The 24,226-nt window shown below is 39.5% G+C and overlaps 1 protein-coding gene across 2 annotated transcripts in view; it reads right to left on the reverse strand.

Annotated features, from left to right (window-relative positions):
* Positions 1-24,226, reverse strand: part of LOC104146601 (potassium voltage-gated channel subfamily KQT member 1) — a 524,419-nt gene that overhangs the window by 221,566 nt on the left and 278,627 nt on the right. For both annotated transcript variants that reach the window (XM_009678697.2, XM_009678698.2), the window contains 3 exons: positions 6,745-6,820; positions 3,150-3,244; positions 2,112-2,152 (listed from right to left, as the gene is read on the reverse strand). In XM_009678697.2, coding sequence (XP_009676992.2) covers positions 2,112-2,152; positions 3,150-3,244; positions 6,745-6,820 — 212 coding nt within the window. The remainder of the gene's footprint in view (positions 1-2,111; positions 2,153-3,149; positions 3,245-6,744; positions 6,821-24,226) is intronic.

The raw sequence follows: 24,226 nt of genomic DNA on the forward strand, positions 1-24,226 counted from the left end.
AGCCTGCGACAGACTTTGACTTGAACTTTTTATCATCTGGGGCTATATTTGTAGACTGTCTCTCTAGGACGTAGCTGGTGCAGAGAGCTCTGCTGTGTAACCTCAGGCCAACAGGCAGTTCCTTCACTTTGCTCCTGTTCTTTGGTCTTCTAGCACAGGCTTTGTATGTGGGTTGCCCTGGGCTGCATCAATCACAGCTTGCAGACACAGGGGCCTGCCTCAGTAACTAGCAGGTCTGTTCAACGCATGAACACTTTGAACACATGCAAATCCACAACCTGTTTAAGATCCTCCCAAAGATTCCTATAACCTTTTCGACCTAAGATTTGGTGACTAAATCTCCTGAACATCTTCAGCACAATCTGATACTGAATTACTCATGGAGAACATTCAGCTCCCCAAAGTGCTAGGAGCATTACTTTCCAGGTAGCTTCTTTGCGCTCAAACACTTCTACACCCCACTTCTGAAACAAGAAGCTGTTTCATTACAAAAGCCTCAAACACCAGTGTTTTTGAGGACATATTACAGTTCTAATTTAGTAATGTTAAATTTAAAGTAAAACAATATGTGCTTGAAGGTAAAGCAAAACTTTCCCACAAACGTAGCTTGTGCAGGTCACATTGTGGAATGAATTCCCAAGCATAAATACTTATAGAAGATGTCCTCAAGCTGGCTGATTATTTTCCTGTGGTCCCAAACCAGCTCAGCTGCTGGGAAGGGGACTGTACTACCTAGTCTTTTCTGCAGTGATCAGATGTTAAAAATTCATTCTGTTTTGAGAGACATCCCTTGTTCCCATGATATAAACCATTTTAACCACTGGTACTGTGGAGATATTTTTAAAGGTTTTAAAATAACTTTAGCATCCCTTGACACCTACGCCCATGAGTGTTTAAAGTCCCTTGGGGATACAGGACTTCAGCTTCTAAGTTATTTTTGAACTTGTAGGGACACAGAATGAGATGGGGCCTTTGGAAACTTCAGGTCAATCTCTTATTGTAACAGAGGACCACATCTTTCAATGCCTCCTGCAGATGCATGTAGGCTTCCATGTCCATGATTCCCTCTGGAAGATTACCCCAGAATCTCACTGTTCTGAACTGGAGAAACTTTCTTCCAATATTTAGCCTAAATGTATTTATGGCCAGCTCACAGCCATTTGTTCTTCTGCCTGCACTTTCCTTTCTCTTATGTATTTCTTTTCCCTCACATACAATTACTCCCCTGGCAGAATTAACAGACAATGATCACTTCCAGCCCTTTGTTTTGCTAGGTTAAAAAGAGGTAAACTTTTGTTTCCCACTTGACGAACAGGCATTTCTCCCTATTTCTATTCCGGTTAGTCTTTCAAAAACACGTATAATCAGAATTTTGCACAATACTCCACATAAGGTCTTACCTGAGTCTTGTGCAATGACATGCATACTTTACGGTATGTCTTGAAAATCTCTCTCCTGATCCAAGGATCAGACTAATTTTTTTCATGGATACATCACAACAATTGCTTACATTCAGTTAGCATTTGCTCACAATTAGCCTACCAAGCCTTTCTTTTTCTCAGACAGGTCAGACTGTTGACCCTCACTAGCATGTAGAAGACATTTTTAAATTAGACTCCCTGCATATTACCTTGCATTTTTTTATGATTGAATTTCATACCACTTCTAGCACTCTAGCATTCAAGAGTGCTAGAAGTTCTTCCTGAATGATCTTTCCTTGGGCTTTTCAGAACTTAAATCCATAGGTTGTTCAAATAGAAATAAATATTTTTAAGTGGGATCAATATATATTCTAACCCCAGCTCAAAAGATTTAGAAAGAACATGTTTGTGGAAAATTTTCTGGTAAGCTGTTTCCAGGTCACTATGCACTGATGCATATTTTTCAACAGTTATTCTCAATTTCCATTTACCTCACTACCACCTGAATGCAAGGTATTTATTTTCCACAGCTGTCCCAGGACACAGAATTACATATTACATATTACAGATATTAACAGAATCACATATTCATTCATAATTAGCTGTATTATTAATCGACATTGCTGTAGCGGCAGGTATTTTCACCGAGTTGTGAAGCTAATCATTTTATATAAAATATAGTCACTATACCTGGGAGGAAAAGGCCTGGCTTTCCCAAAGAATGGTCCAATCTGAAAAGTAAATGGAGAATTACCAGCAGCGGAATTACCAGACAACTTAGAGGCAGTTGCTAGGAAGAGTAGAGAAGAATAATTTACATGAGAATTTACAGTAGCTTTAAACCCAAAACAAAGCAGGTAAAAACAGTAGGCTTGCATCATTTACTGCATATAAATACAGTCAGCAATTTGGTCCTTTATAGGTTTTTTCTAGAATCAAACCATATTATTACTGTTGTTAGCATGAGTACCAATATTTTATTTCTTTGATTTTCATGTTGTGACTAAAACATAGCTGTCCTGTATCATATGTAATCTAATAACAAAGACTATCCAAACAGAATGGCTTCTTAATAACGTTTGCAACTGTTCCTTGAATCACATGCAGGCAGATTTAATATCTCTAAATGTTGACACAGTAGATTCCATTCAATAGGATTTTTTTTTCTCTTCATTTAAGGGCCAGAGGAGTTCAATCTGGTGTCCTGGCCCACAGTGTTAATTTGTAAAGAGAAAAGCACTTTGTGCTGAAACAGAGGAGCATAGTTTTGTGGCACAATATTTCAGTGGCAATCCTCAAACTTGGAGAAAGTATGTGCAAGGAGGAATGTGGGAGGGGAAAAGCTCCAGATAGAGAGGGGAGCACAAGTGAAACAGATTTCTCTCAACTGTGCAGAATTGCAGAGAGGGAACAGAAAGGAGAGTTTTTATTTGAAAAGTTTATCTTTTCTAAGAACAAGGCAGAAAAGCTCTCTGTGTACTATAAACTTCACCATATCTACCTTAATTTCTTCTAATTTCACTTAGAGGAAGCGGAGAGGAGGATAAAGGATAATTGTAACCTCAGTCATAAAAAGGGTTAAAAATGACTCTAAGTTAAATCCTCTAGATATTGTGCTCCCTGTTGTGCTTGCAATTTTGGACAATTATTGTTCATTAAGTACACATCTCTCCTAAGGCCAGCTGGCACCAGAGAAATCAAATATTTCAGGAGGTAGACAGGGCCTACCTTCTTTGAAGTTCTTTTATCCGAACCATCATATTGAGGTGTCCTTGTGAGTACTGTTCAATCACATCGCGAACATCATATGGTTTCCGAGCTTGCTGTGAAAGGAGTCATACAAGAGAGTGAAAGGTAAGTGTAGTTTAAACTTGATTATTTATTTCAGACAGACCTTCATTCTATTTTTTATCTTTCCGAGGTCATTTGGTTGCCATTTTTCAACAGTCTTTGCAATGAACAAAAGTATGTAGGCATTGTAGGAGTACATATTTATTGTGAAGATAGAGCCAAGTGATCCCCATTACTGTCAGTTAGAGTCGTGTCTTCGTGTTACTTCATACTGAGCAAAATATTAGACCTTCACAGTCTATTTAAAACATATAAAACCAAGATATATAATTTATCTAAGATTACCATGTGTGATATCTCTCTCAGCTCATTCCAAAACCATGTGCTAAGCATAATGTCAGAGTACTAAACCACAGAGATAGGCCCAATTCATAACACTTGGACCTAAAAAGAAATGCCTCCAAGAACTAAAGATATCTGGTGACAGGAATATTATTGTTTAAATAATTGCATAAGCATGAATACAGCTGCATGTAGATTTTGTTTGGAGTGTTTTGTCTTTAGTGATACCTACTAGGTCAGAAAAAAGGTACAATTCAAATCAATAAAAAGGAAATATAGAAAATGGAAAAGAGGTAAAAATCTGCCATTTGCTTAGCTTCATTTCCATTCTAATGAGGATCCAGATTCCAAACTCTGCCAAATGCCAGTTTCTTGCTGTAATGATGAAGGCAAAATTTAAAAGCAAGTCTGAAGAATTGGCATAAAATGATGTGAGTACAAAAGGTGCACCAAGAGAAAACAATATAAAATTAAAATAACTGGGGATGGGGGGAAATGTAAATGAGGTCCTTTTCAAAACATCAGCATTTTCAGAGCTGTACCAACCCGTATGGGAAATGTGCAGCAAGATGTCTCCTTTTTGGCTTCAACTCAGGAAAAGAAGAAAAAGAAGAAGAAAAAAGAAAGGTAAACTGCAAATCTAGTAATTGGAAATTACTGAAAACAGCTCATTAGTCATCTTGTTGTCTGTTTCCACTCTGTCAGGGCTTCAGCCAGAGCCATTAGCATGCACCGCTGCACACATGCATTGAACACCTACAGTATGTGCTGCAGTCATGCTTGGAAGGCAGCCACAGGATCCTAGAAATTTCAAATGAAAGCACGGGACTGGAATGGAAACAAATCCGGTGAAATGAATGAAGAAGCAAGGGCTCTTCACGAAAAAATGCCTTCCTCGTGCTTAGCCGTCAGCATCTACCTGCATTATACCTTCCGCAGAGTGCAGAGTTCATGGTTTTGGTGGTGTGTGTGCATTTGTGTGTATTTGTGAGAAGAGATACTTTGTGGGGAGGGAGGTTTCAGCTTTCAGTTTATCACCTTTTTTTTTTTTTTTTTGCCTTCCCCAGCTTCACTTGCAGACGCTGACACATCACTATTTCTGGCCAGAAAAGCAGCCTATTGTCTTCACCCAGGGAAACAGTGCCAGTATCACTCTTTAGATTGACTAGCAGGGGTGCTTTGAGAGCATTTTGGCTAAATCCTCTGTCCTTTCCTTTGGACATTCTATTTAAACACGATGCATGGCGCAGAGCCTAGATCTGCTGGGGATTTTTCCCCACCTCCCTCCCCTCTTCCCCATGGGCTACTATGTGCATAATTAATTCTACTCATTCCCAATAAAATTTCCTTTCTCCCTTTAAAAAAGCCCCCTATCTATTATCCCTTCTACCAAACCATCCACCCTGAATCCGTCTGTTGCAAAGTACTGTACACTGCAGCCTGTGTCCTCTCTAATGCATAGCAAAAATACCCTTCCAGCTCTCTTCATTTTTCTCTCCCCCTTTCCCATAAACCCTTCTATCTGAACATCTTCTGTTCTGCCAAACTTTGGCACAATCTCCACAAGTGTGTCTGAATTAAACACAATCTCTTGTCCTGTTTTTATTTAGAAATACTAGGATGTACAATATAACTCAGGGAGGGATGTAAATGGACTTCAGGGAGGCTTGGTGAATGCAGAACTTGATGAACTTACTTAACTCTCAGTCTGCTCAATTCTTTTTCCCCAAATAAATCCAAAATCCTGGTTGCTCGGCTCAGCATTCTACGCCCAGAGTGTTCAGCGCTCCTAAGGCAAAACTTGAAATAACATCCTGGCTTTGAACTTCATCATGAACACCAGCTTACAGAATCCTTTCCATAAACTGATCAAGTTCAGTTTTTAAAGCCTGGCATTACTGCTTTTGGATAACTGCTCCAGAATATCAGTTCTCTGATGCTTAGAAATCTTCTCCTGATTGTCATCCCAACATATAATAGGTTTTTTTTTTTTCCAGCAGTGGTGTCCTTTAGTTTATTTTTTTCATTCCCAGTGATATTTACTCCTCTGATACAGTTAGGAGTCATTTAATTCTCCTGGTCTGCCATTTGCTGAGTTAACAAAACAAATTCTCCTAGTCTTCTCTCATAAGATAAGGTCATCTGGAGACACATTTTTGCATGAGCTTGGGAAATGTCTGTGCTAGGCTGTCAGCCCTAATTCAGTTGTCTGAGCACTGCAAGATTGTTTCAGATCCCTTGCAGTTCAGGGCTCAGTTCAAGTCGGACTTGCTTGAAGTTTGGGCTCTTCATTTATCTTTTTTAAACCTCTTCAAAAGCACAATGAGAACTGATTAACTTGCAGTGGACTTGCCTGGACAAAAGTGTGAACCTTCAGATGGAAGTAACAGGTGCTTTGAAAATCAGGCCAGGAGTTAATTATGCATTTCCATGACACCACCAGCACATGGGTGACTTCAATGAGCATACCAGAATTTCATTCTAAAAAAGTTTTATCAGAGCGGGCCTTGGTAGGCGGGCAAAATAAGTCAATTTTTCCAGTGTAGCAGATATATTTTGGGCATTTAGCAATATGATTGAGAAATTTGACTTGAGACTTCATAAAGACAGCAAATTTCCAGAGGGTAGATGCTCCACAGTTCCTGAAAATAAAGCCCCTCTATGAAGTCTCAAGCTGGGAAACCAATTTGGAAATATAGATCACAAATGTGAAAGCAACTTTACACAGCATACTGCTGGTCATTAAGGTCTACTGATATATAAGGCATGCACAGCACAAAATCAGTGGAACATTTTCTAACTGGTTGTTAGATGATCAGTGTAGACAGTAATAGTATTTAAGCAGACACTCCAACAGAGACTTTTCTTCTTTTCTTCTAGTAGATGGGCAAGCTGATTATATATTGGTTAGCATAGTTAAAAAAAAAAAAAAAGTTAAAAAGAGAAGTGAAAAATAACTGCTGACTCTACAAATTCAGAATATTTTCATATCATACTATATCCATGGACAGTTGATAGTTTAGCACTCATTATGAAAAATAACATATAGGGTAGGTATGAGGCTTGGAGGCTAAGCAGTACCTATGACTTATTACAACCATATGCTCAAGGACAAGTTCACTCCCTGAGCACTTCCAACATCCTACACTTAAACTTACAAATTGTACTTATTGTTAACGGTGCTGCTTACCTGAAATTTTCTTTTAGCTACAAAATATTGCATTCTCCTGATGACTTTTACAGCTGTTTGATGCGCTTCGGTTAATCTGTCAAGAAAGACAAGCATAGATATACACTAATGGAAAAAAAGAAGAAAAAACACACACACACACACAGAGTAGGAAAAAATATTTTAATGGAAGATGTTGACTCTAAGCACCAAAAACTACAAATATGTTATATGTCTATCATTCCAAATTGCAGCATGGAATACTTTGCATGCATGTGTATTTTGTTCTGGTGCTTAACCCTCTTGTGGTTCTAAGTATAAAAAATTGATAAAGGAGATAATGGAAGCAGGTGTACAAAGATAATACGTGTGGAGGGGATTAGACAGGATTACTGTCAGTGCATACAACTGGCATCAGTTTGAAGAATGTGAAATGTTTTTAGAACCATGACTACATTCCTTATTTTGCTTTTATTGAGTGGTTGCCCATGAGCTCCATTGCACAGAAATTAAGTCCTTTGAAAACTGCTTTGATTCTCTGGAAAGGAAAGAAAAATTAAAGTATCACATCTAAAAAATATAAACTTAATACAACACACCCTTTTGGCACATCTGTCTGTCTGCGCATGTGGCTGCAGTGGTACTTCAACACAGAAGGGAATATATTCTAACTTAAACTAATTTATTGATATCACTTCCCACAGAGGATACTGTATTTGCACAGCACCAGTTGTGCTACTTGGCTGGCAATGAGGAACAGTCTACCAGGTGATTAATTACCACACTTGTTTCTTTGTGGCAAATTTTGAGGAGGTAGAGAGGAAGCAAGAACGTGGCGATTACAAGAACAAGTATTTTGTTTAAGAACTGACTCCTTCCCAATAGGCTTATTCACTCATTCAAAATGAGTGAACTAAGGAAACTAAAATTTTCCTTTTAGGGAGACAAAATTGTTATGGAAGTCAATGTTCAATACAGTCAATGTTCTTTCACGTGTGATGATAAACCTAGGAAAAATTGCCAGTAATTTTCTCTAGTCTCTCGAAAACACAATCTGCCGTCTCGTCCCGGCATATCTGAGCGGGGAAAGGAAGCCACCTACTTGGATATCACAGCTTAGAGATAAAGGCTTTGAAAAGTGGAATGATTATAGTGCATTATTTCAAAGTGAAGGAAGTAAAAGCTGAACAAATAGGGAGTCTACTTAAGAACTAGCACCATTTTTCACTTTTATAATTTCTCTCTGATAAAATTAGTGCTTCTGATTGGGTGAGATGCCATAGTCACAGGATTGTTTTTTTTAAATAAGCTCTCAGTAACATTTTGTTGCTATTTCTACTTCAAGTCCCCGTTTATTATTAAACACAGGCACAAAATATGTGTGAAACAGGTGTGTCTGCCACAGAAATCCTCACATTTCACATAGTTTTGTATATTCATGCATATATCTATATATATATGCACAAACGCAAACACACAGAAGACACCGCAGAGTGAGCAGGATTCAGACACTTGTTGTATATACCATCATCAGCATTGTTAAATACCCAGCTTTGCATTTGTGTAAGCCCATCAAAGGGATTTTAGAAGTGTCACTGACAGCCTACCAGTAGTTTAGCCTACAGGACCTGCATTATGGTGAAAGAAAAGCACTCAGCTTGACACTCAGGACCCCAGCTGAGTTCGTATGGCTGCTGTCTAGAATAGAGACAACATTCTACTTAAAGTGGCACATATTCAATAGAGAAACCTATGTCTGCTAGCACACACTATATATATATATATATATGTATGTATGTATGTATGTATATTTATAACTAGAGAAGACTCACAACTTGGCCTACCTGCTTTGTCTACCATTAAAGATAAGGCCTGAAATTATCCTCTAGCTTTGAGTGATCTGCAACTTTATATATGCCCTTATGAGGTTTTTCTAGGGTAATCCACAGGAAATAGTTCACGCATTGTTTAAGCAGCCTCAGATAGATAAGCCAACAAAAGTCACAGATGGAAACAAACCAAGGCAGTCCTATACGCCTAATTCCCCTGCTTCCGTGGAAAACTGGTCCCTACAGCAGTTTCTCTAATGTGTTGTCAGATTTAAGCGTCCCAATCCATGAGGAGGCTGACACACAGTTGAACCAACCTCCTTTCTAAGAACAAAATTGTATACTTGTGAAATACAGCAAAAGAAATAACTGGACTATAATTCAAAAGCACTCACTGTTGGTCTGATTCTGTTCCAACTGGCAAAATTCACCCTAATTTCATTGGGAGCTAATTCTGAAAAAGGTGTAAGCTACCGTTCACATTTAATGATCACTGTTATTAAACTGAAGGGCATAAATACATAAATCCTGACTTTAGTGAAAAAAAGTAGCATGAAAAGGTGTAAATCCATAGATTGAGATAGGTGGATGTGTTATCTTAACTGCCTCAATAAATCCATATGGGGCATAGTGTCTCTAGATGACAGAGATTAACAGGCAGATGAGTTAAACTCCCTTCTCTGTGTGCTGAGAAAAACTATCCTCTTGACAGGGGGTTGCAGCTGTGTGGCTGACTATGACTCTAAACATTTTCAGTGCTTTTAGGTGATTTTCATGGGTTCCTAGCACTCAAGTCCGGAATAGATAATCACATCTTTTACTGGCCATGTTACAGTTATCCCTATATTTACCCCAATGCATTTATCCTGATAACGCTTATAATTAGCCCAATAACTTGTATTAGGCAAAACGATTTCAGTTTTGAGGTTATCAGGCTGTTACATGCCACATCATACAGGCAAAGGGAACAAAAGGCCAGTATGCTTCAGCCAGGCTTTAGCAACCTTCAGTTGAAACACAATATCACTTGCAGTGTCTCTCCTAGATATTTTGGGATAAGCAATCCATGAAAAACAATCTAGGTCAATCAAGGGGTTTTGTGGTGGTCACCATACCTGCACAGCCTTTCCCCATGGCATTTTCTCCTGGCAGCAGACAGAAAGGGTCAGATCTTCACAGGCGTTATGCTGCCTGACTCCCACAGAGGTGAATTAACTGCTTACACAGGACCTGAATGCTTGATCTAAGCAGAAATACAGATAGGCCACCACAAAAGCCTCTGAGCACTCCTGCCTCTGTGCAGCAGAGGGCAGTGGCACACACACAAGCAGATCTTCTCCAGCACACTAAAACATGATTTAAAATTGTTTAAGCAGTTTTACCTACAAAACCAAGCAGAATTTCTCGTCCTCATTAAGGACGGGGTCTGTGCTGAGGTGTGTTGTCACAATTGTGTATTTTGTTAAAAAGAGTTTTATCAGTAGGCAATAGTGTACTTCCCTTGCCTTTTAATCTAAACAACAGCTAAGAAGTTTTTTTTTTGAAGCCTTCCCCCGAAAGACCGCAAAGGAGAACAAAATAAAATTTCAGCAGAAGTGATCAGGGTTTTGTAAAGTTATGAGCACACACACAAAAAAAAAAAATAGACACTTGTAACATCTGTAACTATAATGGATACTATGAAATGTCTACTGAAGTAACATGTACTTGGATCCCTAAATGATACTGACATCATCTTAAGCTCTTTCTACAAGCAGAACCAAATTCTTGGACCAGTTTGCAAAACAGCATGTGTTCCCTACCTCACTGTTAACTGATTGTTCAGCAGGATGCTCATTTTTAAGGACAGTTAAGGCTATCCTTAAATACAAACGAGCCTTTTCTGATTTGCCTTATGGACTTCTGGGCCATCATATTGCTGTGGTAGGGCAGGGAAAAAGAGGCTGGGGATTGGGTGGAGAGCTTGGAATGAATATTTTGCAAGCAGTCCCCACCCCAATTTGATGTTGAGTAATGCTCCAGCAGCTATACTAGAGGGTGAGGGGGAAAGGGGCCCCTCTTTACTGGGTGACTCACCTTTCCCCTCCGCAGGTTTTGAGCATGCCCATGTGGCTGCACAGCCTGGCTGCAGTAGAGGCAACTGCAGCCCCAGCTTTGGTCCTCTGCTTGTGGCATGGAGAGCACTACGAAAAGGCACTACATTCAACTGAAAAAAAAAAAAAAAACTTGGACCCATTTAAGATTTTTTTTTCAACCGAAGAAAGGCAGTAGCCCAAGTCAAAGCAGCCAAATATTTTCAGTTTAAAATAATTCTACCAGAGGAGAAAAGAGAGATGATCAAATCCAAAGCAACTCTGGAAACTATCCACAGGGATTTTTTTCTTTCTTTTATTTTTATATACCACTCTGTCTGTTAAAAGTTTGTGTCAGCTAGTTCAAACCTACTTGTTTTCTTTTTCTTCCTCTCTTGTATGGAGTCTGATAACTTTAAGCTCATTGTTCTTTGGAACAGCCAGGGAATATTTTAAGTGAAAAACAGATATGTAAGTGGACCCTGGACCCAGGCAAAGCTATAATTATTCCAGGTCATTCTGAAGCACAGTGCCAGAGAGTCTCCAAACAAGCCTGTTACCAGTCTGATCCACCTTTCAGTCCAGAAGCATTTTTTGTTTTGAACATTAGAGTTCACCTCATTGCAGAGACCAGGGGAAGGACTTTACACGGCATGGGCTGCAGGATGGCTGCAGATAGGGGAACATGCATTCCAGACTGATTTTCCTGCCGTTTATTCAGGTGTCGCGAATTAGAGGAGTTATTTAGTGTAACGTAACTACTTTGATCATGAACTGTGGAAAATAAAAGTCACTTCAGCAAGGTCAATTATAGCTCTCTGTCCCAATTTACAAAACCGGTTTGAAGATATGCATTTACAATGCTTGGATTAATGCTGAGATTCATTCATTTGTAACATTTTGACTGCTTAGCAGGAAAATACATATAAAGCCATGCTAATGGTATTTTAATACCGGTCATTGGATAACGCTGTAACTCCTGCCTAGAGTAACATACAGTATCATCTATTCTGGAGCAGTTCACTTGACATTACTTTCTTAAGCCAGCACAAACATTGACTAGGTCAGTGATGGCAACTGAAAAAAAAAAAAAGTAATTACTGAAAAGCTCTATCTGCCTTTTTGTTTTCCCATCACATTTGACTAAAAGTATTCACTTTCAGGCTCCATTTCTGGGAAGGAACTTTGATTCTTGACCTAACTTTAATTTTTCTCATGTACAATTACTGCTAATGGGCTGACACTTTATTAGCTAAAATATAAAGCAAGCCTCAGAAAATATTTGTATTGAAAGCATGACCGGAAACCAACACAAAACATGAAACCTTGACGTTACAGGGTACTTCTTGTCTCTAGACATGCGCAGCACAGGCCTCTCACTACTTTCAGAGGGGAGATTTTTTCATTAAACTGCAGCTGCTCACTGTTACCGAAGGGTAAAATCTAGCTGGAGATGACTACCTCCTACATTCAAATTTAGGTAAAACATGTAGATATCCCATTGTATGGATAGCATGCACCAATAAACTGATGGGGGAGAAGGACACTGGGAAAAAAGAAATTATAAAGGACTTAAAACTAGAAAACCACTTCTGCAGCTTATTGCAGTATGTGGATCTTTTATTGACGGAGAGAGAACATCAGCACCACAAGAACCATTAAGAAAAGAAGCTTATTTAATGCGTTTTAAATGCTGAGGGAAGTCACAATGTCCAAACATGAAAAAAAAAATCTTTCTAGAGATAAATGGTAATAAATTATCATTGCCTTCAGCTAAGCAGAGCCAGACAAAATGCCTGGGACCTTTTAAACAGGTCAAGTGAGGAGAAGTTTGCAACTTCAATCCGAGGTGCAAACACCTGGAAATGTCAGGTGATGAGTCCTATTCCAGATCTCACCCTGAGCCAGAAACGGCAGAGTACAACATAAGTATAACAGAGGAGGTTTCCAGTCTTGTAACATTTCATCAAAGCCTTGTGAACAGCACATACTGCTGGAGAATTTCCATCACTTACATGATGGAAATTTCATAAGACACTATTTGAACTGGAACCTGAGAGAACATTGCAGAAAATGTTGGCACCAGTTTATTTTTGCCTTTATTCCCAATCACAGTCCCACCTCAAATCTACCTCAGCTCTATTGCAAGCATATCATTATCTGAACCATTTCTTTCTAAGCCCATGTTTGGCTCAAAACTACAAACGAATTAGGACTGGCTTCGCTCTAAACAGAGTGGCCTGGAGGCCCGTTTGACTTCACCAAACTCTGCTGACAGACCCAGTTCATGAGGGGATGCTCTGAACTGTGCATCTCCCCCCTGAGCAGGTACAGTCCCCAGCAAAGCAGGAAAGAGTACGGCAGCAATATGTTTCACGGCATTTGCTATCTTTATCCATCACCATGTACATTGCTGCCTCTGAATTAATTCCAGGACATAGCTGCCTCTGCTTCTGTTTCCCCTTCCCTAAGTGAATGAGAGAGAGAACAGGTTTCTTACGGCAATGCTGCTAGGGCTTTGGGCAGGGAAGACAGATAGCACAGGGGCAGGGGAACATTCGGAGGAGAGACACTGCTGGAAGAGGAAGAGCTAAGACACCATTCATAGGGAGCAGGCTAATGCTCCCTACCCGCCAGATAATGTATTGGGGGAAGAACTAGCAGTGGGAGAAGAAGCAGTGAAGGGTGTTTTCTTGATGTTGTCCATGGATAAAAGAAGCAGAGAGCTCCTGAAAATAAGTCAGCCATAGATGTGACTGAGGGTGATTTAATGAGTAAGAAAACTGCTTGAACTTTAGGTTGTTTTTCTGAAACCCATATAGCTGGAGTTTTCAGTTACAAGTTTGTTCTGTAATACTACAAAGTGAGTTTAGGGAGAAAGTGGTGCTTGTGGGAGGGTTTTCTGTCTCAGTCCCCTGCTAATTAAAATGCATAATTAAAAGGAGTAATTAAGCTTAATACAGAATGTTCTTCTCATGTTGGAGTTTTCAGTTACAAGTTTATTCTGTAATATTACAAAGTGAGTTTAGGGAGAAAGTGGTGCGTGTGGGAGGGATTTAGTCCCCTGCTAATTAAAATGCATAATTAAAAGGAATAATTAAACTTAATACAGAATGTTCTTCTCATGTCTGGGAGCCTGAATGCCCTTGAACAACAATTCATCTGCTGAACTGTCTCTGAGAACTAAAGTAACCATTGAATATTTTGGTTACATCTTTCCTCTATGGTTTGTTGGCAGGAAACTAAAAGTGCCTGGTCTCTTTTCTGTCATTTTGTTTCTTCCATTCTTCCTGCAGTGTCAGAACAAACAAGATGATGTCATAGGGATGTGTTTTCAGCATGAAAACACAAACACTGCAAGATTTTTTTATTTTTTTCCTTCTCCTTGAACTGAGCAAACTGCTTCTAGAAATTGCCACAATAATTTCCTGCTTTGCAGCTGTACCATGACTACTTTTGGTCTTCGGATAGGTAGAATGCTCTTGTCCCCAGGCCAGTTCTCATTTGCTTAGAAAACAGACTCTCACCACAACTAACTACTTGGAAGGCAGACAAATTCTTGCAGACAATGACACATTTTTGCCCCACCCAGTAGAACAGGCATTGATCCTATTAGACAAAGGTAATATTTTGTTTCTCTCTCCTTAAGACTTGGTCTTTCATCTATAAAAAAAACTTTAAAAAGTGTAAATAGAATTGAAAGCCCTATTAGTAAAAGGCACCAGCGAGAGAGCCATCATCAAGCCCAAATACCTCCAGCAGAGGAGTTTCCTTTCCGGACTCTGAACAGTGTTCAAAGTAGTATAGTGGGAACTAGAATGATACTGTCTTATTCCACAGGCTCTGGTTTACTCACTTAACAAAAAGTTGCAATCCAAATTCATGCAGTTTAAGAGTTCATTTACCTCTTCACTGTATTCAGCGTTTATAGGAACAACTTGGTGTTGTTGATATACACCAATGACTGAGTGCTGTATTTATGCCTCAATGGTTTTCTGTCATGAGAATATAATGCCTGGCAAAGACTGATATTCTGAAATACCCGTTTGTTTGGGTTCATTAATCTTAATTCCTATCTTGCCTGAATAGAAACTGGATAACAGTCAAGTCAGGGAATAGTTCTGAGAATTAAAACTTCAACGGCTTTCGGGCTGCCCAAGGCTTCACATTTCTTTTTAAAAATAAGTAATTAATTAATCTGCACCAAGTACCAGGGGAGAGACTCTGTGTAACTGCGCAAAATGCTTCTTGTGGTTTTAGAAAACAAAAAAACACTGGCTTTTGGCAGGATCTTCCCTTAGTAGCTCTTGTGATTTAGTGGTTACAGCAGGGGCTATGGAAACACAACTCCTGGGCTCTAGAATTGATTGATTTAACTGTCCTTTGTCTCTCTGGGTGATCTTGTGCAAGTTCTTTAGCCTGTCTATGCTCTAGTTTATATGTCTATAAAGTAAGCGTAAAACCTAACTCATGGAGGTGTCAGGAGGCTTACTTCATTGAGGATTTTAAGGCAGTTAGAGATCCCAGGTGAAGAATTTCCAATTTATGGAGTGACACAGCAGAAAAAAGTAAAAAGATTACGTCTTTCCCTTAAAGATGATAATAAAAAAAGAAGACCCATCTCCAGGCTTGGGATAAAGTACCATTCTTCTCTCCTGTAAGCAGAGGTTACATTTCCAAAGTTATTTCCCTTCTCCTCGACTTCTAAACCTCTACTCCCCTTCCCTGGAGCACCTGTGCAATTTGAGTGGGAATTAGCTCCTTGTCCACCCAGCAATACAGGAGACCCACAGCATCTGACACCAAACAGGACTGCTAGATCATGAGCCTGACCTGCTCAGTAGTGCAGGGGATTGCATTTCACGCAGCTGTCCTTGCTCTGAGCCAAACAGACTTGTGTAGGGCTAAAGTAATTTTCCAGAAAGGCATCTGGCCTTGATATAAAGACCTCTATACCCTGTTAAGAATTGCCTCACTTTTTATTTAAATTTGCCAGGATTCAGCTTCTAGCCTCTTCTCTTCAACCTAAGCAGCAGCAGTTTCAGCCTTTTCCAGCTCTGCCTTTCTCCCAGAGAATCTCTCTGGGGGATTACAAGGAGCATCTGAAAGCCTAAAACGTTTCTATAACTATTATTTTGCTTGTGATTAATGTCACAGTGTCCATAGTGATAGGGATTCATAATGCTTAGACTGGCAGCAACGGAGAATGAACGGGGAGGTCTGCGTGTGGAAGCATCAGAGGGGAAAAAGGCAGAAAAAGTGCTGTAAGGATGAGAGGTGCTGATGGTGCCAAGATTATCCACATTGCAGCACATTTACATGCAGCTTGTTAGGGTACTGAAATTGCATCCCATAATGTCATTCATTGAGTTTTGGTACACAACAATCACTTTACATCTGCAGAAAGGATTCTTGAAAAACAGGCACAATATTGACTTATTACCTAATCAACTTAAAATCTGCCCTTCAAAGGTCCTGTTAAAGATGCATATATTGTCAGAATGGCCTTGCACCTCCCATCACCAAAGTCACAGCCCACTTTTAAGCTCCAGCATCCATTTCTAATGTCCTTTGCACTAAGAAAGAACGTTTCTTTGACATTAGATGAATTGACATTTCAGAAACAAACAAAAATCATGATATTCCTTTGTTTAAATTTTAGTGTCAATAAACTATTTTGCAGACAATAGTGATCATACTCATAGAACAGCACAGGAAACTCTGAGTGACCACAGATACTTGTCATTTTTCCATACTGTTTGATGTAAGAGCATTAAAAAAAAATTACAGGCCTCATTTGCCTACTACTGGAAATATACAGTGTTTATCAGTAGTTTACCACAGAAAAAACATTTCTTGCTCAAAGTTGCAGGTGACACTCATGCAAAATTATCATTGAAGCCAGAAGGAGTTTTGCTTAGACCCTATTTCAGGTGATTTCACTTGATCATTAAGAAATTACCTTCTGTTAAAAGATTGTGCATTTTTAATTTATCTTGAGGGAAAGATTTGCGTGGTTTTTTTTGTCTTGCAGACCTTTAGCTCTCTCAGTGAATGAGCAGAAGAAAAGTGTCCATATACTAATTTCTTGTAACTATTAAAGAACAGGAACAATTTTTTTTTTTATTATAGTCGAGTGAAGAAATCTGTGTTTTCATTCTATGGGAAATTCTACTTTTCCTGTTTGTATTTCCATCCTAGCTTGTGAGAAGCACATGTGACTGGGATCCTAGCATGAAGACATACCCTCTACAATGCACTGTGTGGCCCAGTTAAAGTGGAGACTACATGCCTTAGAGGAAGTGTTATCTGGTTTGCTGGATATAGAGAACAGCACATCCAAACTAAGAATCCTGTGAAACAGCAGAGCATGCTGGACATGTCCGGTTCAAATATTGGTATGGACTTAATTTTGACAATTTTCAGCTAATCATAATATTCTGAACTATACATGCATCACATGAATTTTTGTTTTAACTCCTCCTGCTACAAAAAAATCAAATGAATCCCAGGAAACCCTCAAAGTTTTCTCATGGAAGAGCTCCATTTTAAAGAATTTGTTTCCCTTAGAAGTCATCAACTGTATGTTCACTGAAAGTTATTAGCTCTCGTAGTAGGAAAAGATATCTATACAGTATTAAATACATATTCATATGAGATAACCAAATTAACAGGGTAATAGCTATTAGTATTGGTGCTTTAAAGTCTCAAAAAAAAATTTTTTTAATTAGGCCTTTAGGATGCTGGTACCATAATCAAAAGTGTTTCTAAATAATTATGCACTCATTTAGGTGGCTAACCACCTGAATTGCTGTAATTAGAACACTTAATACATGTAATTAATTATGTCAGCAATACTAGAGGCTATTTATAAGATTTTTTAGATACAGAAATATGTTTAGACAAAAAGAAAGAACTGGATCTTAATTTTATTTGACACATTTCCACTGACTGTTCTCTGACAACACCCTGAGAAGTTCTCTTGGAAGTTCTGTTTAAGAACGAAATACAGACTGGGAAAGGTTCTATCAAGATTGCCACTCAGATGGAATTTCTTTTTTTTATCCAAAGAACAGGCACATAGGTATCGCCTTAAATTAGCTTTGTCTTGTCCTTGAGCTGTTGACTTTACTCTGGATCTGGAGGAACTTACTCTAGAGATGAAGCAGCAGCTTCAATGTTCAGGTACTCAAGTCCAGTATTTCAGTGCTTATAAGTATGGAATAACGTATAACTGTCTATCTATTAGAAGCTGAAGTTAAGAACATGTTTGTTTTGTTTCAATATACTTCTTACATATGGAAGTTTCCCAGTGTCCTCCCATTCTCCAGCAAGTCCTCACAATATTGAGCTGATTTGATAATGAATTACAGGCTAAGTATTCTAAAAGTTCATAAACCTGTAAACTTCAGCCCCGTTCCAAAGAAGCCTGAGACAATTTATCTTTTTGCTTGGAAATTATGCAAAAAACAATTATGCAAAATCTGGGGTTTGGCATAGATTCGAGGCAAAACCACTTGAAACACTGTAATTTAAACTGAGTTTACTAAGACAATTTCCGTTTGCCTAAACCTGAATCTCAAAGCAAACCTCACGGCAGAAGTGTAACCCAGAATAGATAGAAATCAACAAACATTTACCCAATGCTCCGTGAATCAAAGATACTTAACTTCATATGACACGAAACAGAGGTTGAGAAAATGGGAATCTGACAGGAACGTTTTTTGAACACAGCCTATGCAGTCCGGGTTAAACATGACAGTTTGCCTCTCCTATTACCATCCTACTCAACCATGAAGCCCCAATACTTTCAAGTTTTTAGCCTCTCCACCTTAAAAATCATATTATGATCACTTCAATATTCTGTTTGTAATGTACACAGGACATAATACAATTTTTAAGTTCATGCTTAGCTCTAAGGGAAGTAAAGACAATCTACTCCAAAACAATTTTGAAGTTGTTATCAGTAGAATAATCATATTAGGTTAACAACTTTGTTAACCAGTGGAGTCCAAGTGATAGCTGATAATTTCTCATGATTGTACAACGTCACAAGAGTTTACCAACTTAATCTGATACTATCATACTATCACTTATCTGAAGCAAAGTACTTTTCTTCAAGGGAACAGACCTAGGCACATAGTTCCTAAATACCTTTAATTTTTCTTTTTCTGTGGAAACTTTTGGTCAAAGATATGAAGAGAGTTTCAAGCACAGAATCTTTAAAGCAGTTCTTTCTAAATTATAAATAGAGAAGATCCTTGCCTCCTCAGCACATCAGAACAAATGTCAAATTTGATACACCTTACAATACAGTCCACTCCATTCCTAGATACCAAAACTGACCATGTACATGCCAACATCATATTCTCCTTAAGCCTCTTAATTTCTACAAACTGGGCAGAGAGCTACGGACAGAATTAAGAACTATTTTTGAGCATCCCTTTTGAGTGGCCTTCTATGAAATGGAATGACTGGCTGGGTAGAGGAGGGCAGAGCAGTGGATGTTGTCTACCTCGACTTCAGCAAGGCTTTCGACACTGTCTCCCATCACATCCTCACAGCCAAGCTCAGGAAGAGTAGGATAGATAACCGCACAGTGAAGTGGATTGAAAACTGGCTGAATGGCAGAGCTCAGAGGGTTGTGGTCAGTGGCACAAAGTTTAGTTAGAGGCTGGTGACTAGTGGTGTCCCCCAGGGGTCAGTCCTGGGTCCAGTCTTGTTCAACTTATTCATCAGTGACCTAGATGAAGGCACAGAGTGCACCCTCAGCAAGTTTGCTGACGACACTAAACTGGGAGGAGTGGCTGACACACCAGAGGGCTGTGCTGCCATTCAGAGGGACCTGGACAGGCTGGAGAGCTGGGCGGAGAGGAACCTCCTGAAGTTCAACAAAGGCAAAGGGAAGGGTCCTGCACCTGGGGAGGAAGAACCCCCTGTGCCAGGACAGGCTGGGGGCTGACCTGCTGGAAAGCAGCTCTGCGGAGAAGGACCTGGGAGTGCTGGTGGAGAACAAGTTAAACATGAGGCAGCAGTGTGCCCTTGTGGCCAAGAAGGCCAATCGTATCCTGGGGTGCATGAGGAAGAGTGTTGCCAGCAGGTGGAGGGAGGTGATCCTGCCCCTCTCCTCAGCCCTGGGGAGGCCTCACCTGGAGTACTGTGTCCAGTTGTGGGCTCCCCAGTACAAGAGAGACATGGCGCTCCTGGAGAGAGTCCAGTGGAGGGCTACAAAGATGATGAGGGGACTGGAGCATCTCTCCTATGAAGAAAGGTTGAGAGAGCTGGGCCTGTTTAGCCTGGAGAAGAGAAGACTGAGGGGCGATCTCATCTATGTGTACAAGTATCTAAAGGGGGAGTGTCGAGAGGATGGGGCCAGACTCTTCTCAGTGGTGCCCAGCAATAGGACGAGAGGCAGTGGGCACAAACTGAAACCCAGGAACAGGTCTGTCTGAGCATGAGGAAAGGCTTGTTTTCCGTGAGGGTGACAGAGTATTGGAACAGGTTGACCAGAGAGGTTGTGGAGTCTCCTTCTTTGGAGATATTCAAAAGCTATCTGAATAGGGTCCTGTGCAATGTGCTCTAGGTGACCCTGCTTGAGCAGGGGGGTTGGACTAGATGCTCTCCAGAGGTCCCTTCCAACCTCAACCATTCTCTGATTCTGTGATCCTCAAAGATTAATGGAAAATAAGAAAATGGTTCTTCAGAGCCAGCATTCATAGATATCTGTAATGCAGCGTTAGGATGTGCCTATGCTACATCTGTTGTTGGTTCCTATGCGTTTTCACTGTAAAAACATTCATGACAGAAAGAGTAATAGTCTGTGCAAGGTATTTATTAGAATTGAATTAAATATTTTTAGTGCATCATCAATTTTATAAAGAAATGTGGGTGAGTACAGAATTATTTGCCAATTCCACCATGTAAGGAACTGGGATATAACTGGGAAAATATTCATAAAACTGCAAAAGATGGTTTTTATCTAACAAACCAACAGATAAATTACCCATCCACCCAGGATTTGTTCAACTTACTTCTTTGAAGAAGTAAAGTTCTTTGATTCTGCACATTCCTCTTTCTTCTACTCATTCCTCACCTATGGGGAGCCTCAGCACCCAAGACGCTGGCATTACTCCCCTCCTTTCTTCCCATGCAATAGCCAAATATTCACAGCGCCAAAGAGTGCAAGCAACTCTCCAGCCCAGTGGTTAAGATATTCGCTTGACCGATAGAAGAAGGCTGCTTAAGTTGTTTAACATTAAGTTGCTTAATGTCCTCTATGGACATTTCCATTCATCATGAAATAGCATAAATGGGGCACTGACTCTTGGCCTCCGAAATCAGAACAGTGTGTGACGTAGTGGTGGGGGCATGCTTCTAGGGAACAACAAGCTCAGAGCCACAGAATCACAGAATCACAGAATCGTTTAGGTTGGAAGGGACCTCTGGAGATCATCTAGTCCAACCTCCCTGCTCAAGCAGGGTCACCTAGAGCATATTTCCCAGGATCACATCCAGACGGGTTTTGAATATCTCCAGAGAAGGAGACTCCACCACCTCTCTGGGCAACCTGTTCCAGTGCTCTGTCACCCTCACAGTGAAGAAGTTTTTTCTCAGGTTCAGATGGAACTTCCTGTGGTTCAGTTTCTGCCCATTGCCTCTTGTCCTGTTGCTGGGCACCACGGAGAAGAGGCTGGCCTCATCCTCTTGACACTCCCCCTTCAGATACTTGTACACGTTGATGAGATCCCTTCTCAGTCTTCTCTTCTCCAGGCTGAACAGGCCCAGCTCTTGCAGTCTTTCTTCATAGGAGAGGTGCTCCAGCCCTCTAATCATTTTGGTAGCCCTCCGCTGGACTCTCTTCAGTAGTGCCATGTCAAGCCCTTCAAGCAGAGGAAAGACTGGAACCTGAACCTCTCACAGTGTGGATGAATGTCTATTAAATGACAGAAGGATGCCTCATCCTTTTCTAGTTACTTCATAAATTTAGTCTTCTGCTATGGTTATGAGTATGGGAATAAAAGGTTTCTTTTTGAGTCAAATAAATCATTTGACTCAACAGGAAACCCCATTTTTGTGAGAAAACTGAAAAAAAAAGAGCTCATTTTCTTTCACACTGAATAGATCTTTTTTTAAAAAAAATATTTAGATCAGAAGCTGCAATGGAAAACAAATCCATTATCTGAAGAGCTGTGGTAGGTATAAAAAGTCAATGGGTATCACCAAGAACAGACTCTATTAGCTAACTATGATCCATTAGAGTAATCTAAATTATCTGGTAAATGGTCTGTGATGAAGATTCTTTAAATCAAGACTGCAGCATCCTGTTGAGGGCTGTATTTCTGGCTGATCAGAGTGCTTCTAGATGCAATTTCTGTCTATGTTATGCCAGGAAATGAGACTCTTTAAGATGGTCTAAAAAAAGGGAAGATGTTATGTGTATCAAAACAAACCCCATCAGATTTTTTCCTATACGAGGTATCCTGGGGACACCGCTATTACAGACTGTGGTGCCTGTTGAAGACTCTTCCTGCATTACTGAGTTATTGAAAATGCACAGAGAGTTTTAAAAAATACAGCAGCTCTGAATATTGTTTTTCAAGTGTCTCAGGTCACAATTTGGAACTGCAGTTTTCTGATTCTTGCAGCCATAGCATTAACCCTCTGAAAGTCTTTACTCACCTACTCACCTGACCTACACTTTCAAAAATAGCTTTTAAATGGAAGTTCCTAGAGAAAGAGGAACTAGCTTACTTTCCAAATGACTGATGAGAAATATCTGCACAGGCTAATATCTGATCAGAATTAATGAAGTATTTGATCCTGTAAACCCACATGAAAGTAACTCTCTGTGCATGAGTTATCTCACTGAACTGCATGGTCTGCAGACATGGATAAAGCTATGTTCATAGTTAAGGTTTGCGAAATTGGAACCTAATTATGCAATTAAAAAGAGTGTTTTGGGAATGTTCTTCAATTATTTAGCCTCACCATTTTTAATGCATGCAGAGTGGGACAAATATTATCAATGCTGTCAGCAACACATTCTGCTCTGTTATACCTCTGCTGTTGAACATAGTTAGAGCTAATCCTATACCTGAGTAAGGATTACTAAATCTTTCAAGTAGTAATAGGCAGTTGTCATGATGCTATAAGATTCTTACTGCCCCACCTTATCATCTATAACTTGCTGGTCTGTTTAAATGTACTTGTTTTATTCACAAGAAGACTGGATATTTTGGAGATACAGACGCACACAAACACACACACACACATATATATATATAAACATACATGATATACCTCCATGAATTAAGTTGAACTGTCTGCTAACTTTTAGAAAATAATAAAATATACATTTTTTGCATTTTTAGGTTGTGAGTATAAACATGGAAAAATACAAACCTGATTTATAAGCTCAAAATATTCTCCGCAGAGATTTAGCTATAGTTTTAATACCATGAAAATGACTAATTTAAGGTCAAGAGTAATTTAGTTTTGACTGACTTGGCAATCCTTTGTTCTCCAGGTCATGTAAGTGTTGAGTAAATTATAAACCTGTAATTCTATCCTGAGGTCAAGGGACTTCAGAACTGATTTGATATATTGGTCTCCTGGAAAGTTCTTCCAAGGCCAGTACCCTCTAAACTGTGTTTATGAGTTGACTGCATTAATAACTAATAGAGTCATATAATATTAGCAGTAGTGAAATTAACCCTTTCAAAGAAGGGTATGCTCAAAAGAAGTATTTTTAAATGAAGGACAAAGAAAACCAGATATATCTGTAAGCAGCCAGTTTCTACAGATTACTGTAAAGATAATGTGATTGCACTAAGGTTTAGCTATTTGACTTCAGGAAAAAAATCAGATGGAGTCATGAAAATTATCTGGGATAATCCTGAGAACCTATTACCTCGATATCTTATCCTGGAAAACCCAGCAGCTATGCTGATGTGCTATGTAAGGAGCATCCATACAAAAAGAAAATAACAATTCATTTCAACAGGAGTCCTACTTCTTTATATCCTCAGGATTTCATCCAAGGTGCTAAACACTGAGATTCTTCATGTAGAATAGCCCAAATCATCATAGAGACCTGAGAGGGCAGCAGAAGAAAAGATCCTGTAGAAAAGGGTTTCAGAAATGGCTACAATTTACAGAGAGAATCTAGTAAGACTGAGCTGATTCAGCAGACAAAAGAAGAGCCCATTAAGTAAAGGGAAGAAATATCACTATTTCCCCTTTTCATGACAACTAAGCATGTTAACAAAGGCCTTGCAAACCGCCTGAGAGCCCTGGAGCTACTTATTTAATGTAGTCTGTGCATTAATTTTTGTCATTGAAAAACTGAGACTGCAACTAAACTGAGATGTTTTCCACACAAGACTGAGTGTGTGTTATAGCAGCACTTTTTAACGTTTCCAAATGAAAGTCATCAGGCTATTAAAAAAACCCCATGGTGCAAAACCCAGACACATAGCCTGGACTATTCTCTTGTCACTAGGCAAACTTTAAAGTTAATGGTCCTCACAGTGTTTAGGGTTATTTCTTTTACTCGACGTCACAGTCCTGAACTCATTACTAAGAGGTATGTATACTCAGATT

Source organism: Struthio camelus, chromosome 1, assembly GCF_040807025.1.
Source record: "Struthio camelus isolate bStrCam1 chromosome 1, bStrCam1.hap1, whole genome shotgun sequence".
Classification (NCBI taxonomy): Eukaryota; Metazoa; Chordata; class Aves; order Struthioniformes; family Struthionidae; genus Struthio; species Struthio camelus.